At 38.4% G+C, this 5,280-nt stretch overlaps 1 protein-coding gene across 2 annotated transcripts; it reads left to right on the top strand.

The window, feature by feature from the left end:
- Positions 1 to 1,130: 1,130 nt before the first annotated feature.
- On the top strand, positions 1,131 to 2,652 carry LOC116119718 (zinc finger BED domain-containing protein RICESLEEPER 1-like). 2 transcript variants are annotated; one of them, XM_031405664.1, is made up of 3 exons: positions 1,131 to 2,221; positions 2,335 to 2,392; positions 2,499 to 2,652. In XM_031405664.1, exons 1-2 carry the CDS (start codon positions 1,244 to 1,246, stop codon positions 2,353 to 2,355), a joined length of 999 nt encoding a protein of 332 aa, XP_031261524.1. In that variant the 5' UTR covers positions 1,131 to 1,243; the 3' UTR covers positions 2,356 to 2,392; positions 2,499 to 2,652. The 2 variants fall into 2 exon arrangements, with proteins under 2 accessions (XP_031261524.1, XP_031261523.1); XM_031405663.1 differs by having other exon boundaries at positions 1,132 to 2,221; positions 2,329 to 2,392; positions 2,499 to 2,648.
- The last annotated feature ends 2,628 nt before the right edge of the window (positions 2,653 to 5,280 follow it).

Here is a 5,280-nt window from a genome sequence, read left to right as displayed (position 1 = left end):
CATGAGAAAATTTTACGGAACAAGCTAAAACGATGTGTTGAATTAGTAACCATGTCATTCTATTCATCTATTGTATTAAAAGTTAACAAGTCAAAGTTACTTGATTTTGCATTTTGACTACATATTCTCTTTGCAGAGGGATTTGTTTATTCCAATGGAGCATCCGTCATTCACCCCCAATCCAACATACCCTTCCACTTCACAAATGCAACTAGAAGAAGATATCTTTGAAATCTAGTTTGATGACGATGCGACACCCACAGGCACACCCGGTGATGGTGTTGATGCTTCTACCCCTCATACTGAGGAGGAGCAAGTTAATCCTTTTCAGAGGAAAAAACAACCAAAGACATCACCGGTTTGGAATGAATTTAAAGAGGTAGTTCTATCGGATGGTTCTACAAAGGGAGAGTGTATTCATTGCAAGGCAAAGCTTGCAATAACGGAGACCAAGAGCACAACTCAGTTTGCAAGACATTTGAAATCATGTTTGAAGCGAATAGGTAGTCAGATGCAAACACATTTGTTTTTTCGACCACCCAGTTCAACGGATGATATCTCAATGCGATCTGCACTTGCATTTTCAGATGCCAAGTTTGATATGAATTTGATACAGGAACTAGCTTCAAACTGGGTGCTCATGCATGAGCATCCATTTACAGTTGTGGAGGAGGAGGGTTTTAACATGATGCAAAAATGTGGTATGCCACTATGGGAGAATATAACGCGTACTGCTTTGAAACAACATTGTATGACTGTGTATGATATACAAAAGAAGAAGTTGGTTATTTTGCTTAAGAGTATTACCAAGATTTGTTTGACAACTGATCTATGGAATTCTTCTAATCAGAAGCTTGAATACATGGTTGTCACTGGACATTTTATTGATAATGATTGGAAGTTACAGAAGCGTGTGCTCCATTTTGTTTATATACCGGCTCCTCGACCTGGTGTTGAGATTGCTGCTACTATTCATAAGTGTTTAATTGAATGGGGAATTGAGAACAAGGTGTTCAATATCTCGGTTGACAATGCTTCAAGTAATGATATGACAATCAAGATTTTGAAGGATAATTTGGGAAGAAACAAGAAGCTACTGTGTGGTGGGAAGTTGTTTCATGTGCGGTGCGCGGCACACATATTGATTCTCATGGTTCAGGATGGGCTTTCCCAGATTAAGCCCATCATTCAAGACATACGTGACTGTATTTTGTATGTCAAGCAATAAGAGACTAGAGCAATTATGTTTGTAGAGATTGTTCAAATGTTTCAGTTGCCCAAACGGAAACTCATACTTGATTGCAAAACGAGGTGGAATTCTACTTATCAGATGTTGAAACTTGCAATTGATTATAGAGATGTGTTTCCAATGTTAGTTCAGTTGGATAATAACTTTACCTTTGCCCCAAGAGATGAAGATTGGGAAAACCTAAAGAAAGTGTGTGAGATTTTGGAAGCATTCAACTCGGCAACTAATGTCATATCGGGGAGTGAGTACCCCACTTCTAACTTATTTTTGCAAGAAATTGTTGACATAAAAGAGTTGCTAGATGAAAAGTGTTCTGATGATGATGATTTCATTCGGTCAATGGTGGGAAAGATGAAAGAAAAGTTTGACAAGTATTGGGGGGAATGCAATTTCGTAATGGCAATTGCAGCTGTATTGGATCCGAGGATGAAAATGAGGATGTTGGAATTTGCCTACCCACAAATGTATCCTAATGAAGAAGCACAAGCCAAAATGGATGAAGTGCAAGCTGCCTTGTATGAGATTTATGAGGAATATGCAGCAGAAACTCAATCTGCCAATAGTGAACCACCTGTGCAAATCAGTCAAGTTCAACGGGACAATGTACAATGCCCTAAACGTTCTAGTTCACGGTTCTGTCAATTTGTTAGGACAACTGAAACGATGCAACATGAGAAATCTGAGTTAGATCGTTATTTAGAGGAGAAATGTTTGTTATGGGACGAGGATGATACCTCATTTGATGCGTTACAGTGGTGGAAGGTAAATCAAACGAACTATCGCATTCTATCTAAGATGGCTCGTGAAATACTTGCTATTCCAATCACCACGGTCGCTTCAGAGGCAACTTTCAGTGCAGGGAGTCGAGTTATTGACACTTATCGATCATCGTTGTCTCCCGATACCGTGCAAATGCTACTCTGTGGTGGTGATTGGTGTCTCAATCTCTATGGAGTCAAGAAAAGTTACAAAGTAAGTTTCATATTTCTATAGTCCATTTTATTAAAATTATGGATTAATTTGGTCATATATTAACATTATTGAAACTAAAACAATATATTTTCCTTTTTGTTGTTTAGAAACAGAAGACAAATAGGGAGTTTTAGCTTCCGATCCTATCAAGTTTTGGTGGAATCTTGACAGGTTAGTGATAGTAAATGTTGAACTTTTTATGAGAAATTAGTTTGATTAAATTTTGCTAGTTTGCACTAATCCATATATCTGGGGAAATTTTGGGTATGGCGGGCAGCATTATGGTGGCAAGTTCAAGCGTGGAAAGCTGGGGAAATTCGAGCATGGAGGCAAATTCAAATGTATCTTAAAAGACTTTGTTTGTGAGCATTTTGATGAATTGTTATGTATAATTGTATCCCTGATTTTCACATCTACTGGGAATATTTCTTGTTTCAATAATTTCTTTTTCTATGTGTTTTTTTTCCTTCTTGGATCTTTAGTTACTTATTGGTGTTTTTGGTACTGAACTTGTCATTCATTCTAGCTATTTTGGAGCCCCTAGTATTGGTGCTTTGTAGTCCCCTTTAGCCCCTTTCCATGAACTGTTGATATATTGAAACAGTTTGGGTAGCCTCTCCCATTTTCTAAAATTTCACCACCCTAGGTGATGACAGGATCCAATCATTGGTCTCTGTTTGATGCCTAGAGGCTTGACTGGTTACATTAACGGGCATCACTTTCATGCTTTGTGTTCATTGAGAGAATGGGGGAACTGGAGAAGCTAGAGTGAAGAATTAATTATTAGTAAATGTTGTCTGGATTGCACTTTGGTTTATATTTTTTATTTTTTTCCTAAGTTGATGGTGCTATCATATGATTTGTTTACCCATTTTTGCACGGCCAATCCTTCTCTTGTTTATCAGAAATTGAAAACTCTACCCTTCTCCTGTTTTATCACAATGGAGCACTGAATACGTTCTTCCCCATCCCTTCTCTACACTCCGCTCGTGATGATCTGGACTGTTTTTATTCATTATATATCAGTAAAGCATGCATTCTTGAGGGTTCTCTACACTCTGCTCGTGATTTGTCTTTCATTAATGCCGCTGACAATTTCCTCCACATGCAATCAGTTTTTGTTTTCTAGTATTTGTCCATTGGCCTCTCTAAAATGCAGTGGCTTTGATAATTACATTAGTCATTCCTTTCTTCTTGTAACTTTCCTCCAATAACAATATTATATATTCCCAATTTTTATATATATATCTGGACCCATATGCGTCCGAATATATATACCACTTATACATTAATATATTAAACTCGTTTTAAATGACAATTATTTTAAGAATTTTAGACTAATCTGGTTTATGGTATAGGCATAGAGCAGCCTTAGAGATGTTCTGAAGTCGTTGGAATACAATATATTATATGTATTTGTATATCTAGAATATTACATTACGGAACCCACTTGAATCATCAGCTTTTGGAGGGCATCTACTACAGAAAAATCTGAATAATACTTGGAAATTGGAATCGAATTGTTTAACACGTTCAGAAAAACTAAAGGATCTGAATAATACTTGGAGAATGACTTTGAGTCCTAGATGAAAAAAACTTTTATCGTTCAGTGGAAAATAACTTTTTTTTCTTTGATCTTCAAAGCTGCAGTTGTTTTCAAAGTAAACCCCCAGGTTGACTTGGGTCCAATTTCTCTTAAACATATCTTGTTTCATACACTCTACAAGGTGTTTCTTTTTCATAAAGATCAATCATATGCGATGAAGAAAACTAAAGAATTTGATCAGGTCCAGAATTAAAAGGTTCAAAAATCCACCACATAAAAAGTTTCAGGCAAGGTATGCACCACGTCGTTGCCATGAGGTAAGCGAGTTCCACTAACAAAATAACCTTTGATTCCCTTACCGTCAATGACTGATTTTGTTCATTTTGATTTGCTGATTAAAGAAATCTACCAATCCAAAATGTGTTTTGAGAAAAACCCAGATGAGTTGTTGAGTTGATGAGAGACAGATGTGTTCATTTTACACAAAAAATGAAAATAATTGCAATAGTTGAAGCTGGGTTTGAAGAGAGAAAGAATGAAAAAGAGTTGTGGAAGAAGAAGGTGTAAATTGGAGTGGTAATTCACATTGATGAGAAGAGGTAGTTTTGGGAAAATGAAAGAAGAAGAAGAAGACGCTGTGCTTTGTTTTGCTGGGAAAAAGCTGCAAACGAGCTTGGCTCGAGCTCGAACTCGGCTCGACTTGGCTCGGTTAGGCTCAGAACTTGACGAGTCGAGTCGAGTCGAGCTCGAGCCATGTAATTTAATTGACGAGCCAAGCTCGAGCTCATAAGCTGGAGCTCGACGAGCTCGAGCTCGAGCTCGAGCTCCCACCTTATCTCACCGAGCCGAGCTCGAGCCGGCCACTACTTGGCTCGGCTCGGCTCGGCTCGTATGCACACCTAGGTATGATATATAGATTACTAAATTGCCCTTCTTTTTAAATATTAATATAACGGTATTTTTTATTATTATTTTTTGAATAATTCTTTTTAACCCCCTACTTTTCTGATTTTGCAAAAACACCCTAGCAATCAAAAACATTTTAAAATTAACAAAAACACCCTTACCCACTCCAAGCCACTGTCGCTAGCCACTACCGCTGGCAATGCCACAAATCCGGCTGTGATGCCGAAAGTGCCACAGAAACGGCCAGATCTATGATTGTGTATGGCCGTTTCATGGCTAGAGATGTGGCTCTGAAATGGTTAGGTCTTTGGCTGTGAAACGCTAGCAGTTTCATGGCCAAAGACCTAGCTGTTTCACAATTAGATTAGTCATCGTTTCACGACCACATCCTTGGCCGTGAAACGACCATGATCTGGTCGTGAAACAGCCAGATCTAACTTTTTTCGATCCATGGTCGGAAAAAGCCTCACTGGCGCATGGCCGACCATATACGACCGATTGTACGCCATTATGACGACTTTTGGTAGCCTTTGGCAGCAGTCAACGATGGTTGCCGGTGGTGGCTCGTTCTGGGTATAATGGCATTTCTGTAAATAATGACAATAAC

This window comes from Pistacia vera, unplaced genomic scaffold (assembly GCF_008641045.1).
Source record: "Pistacia vera cultivar Batoury unplaced genomic scaffold, PisVer_v2 Contig900, whole genome shotgun sequence".
NCBI lineage: Eukaryota > Viridiplantae > Streptophyta > Magnoliopsida > Sapindales > Anacardiaceae > Pistacia > Pistacia vera.
Note: the sequence above shows the minus strand (reverse complement) of the source record. Positions and strands in the feature narration are given on the sequence as shown.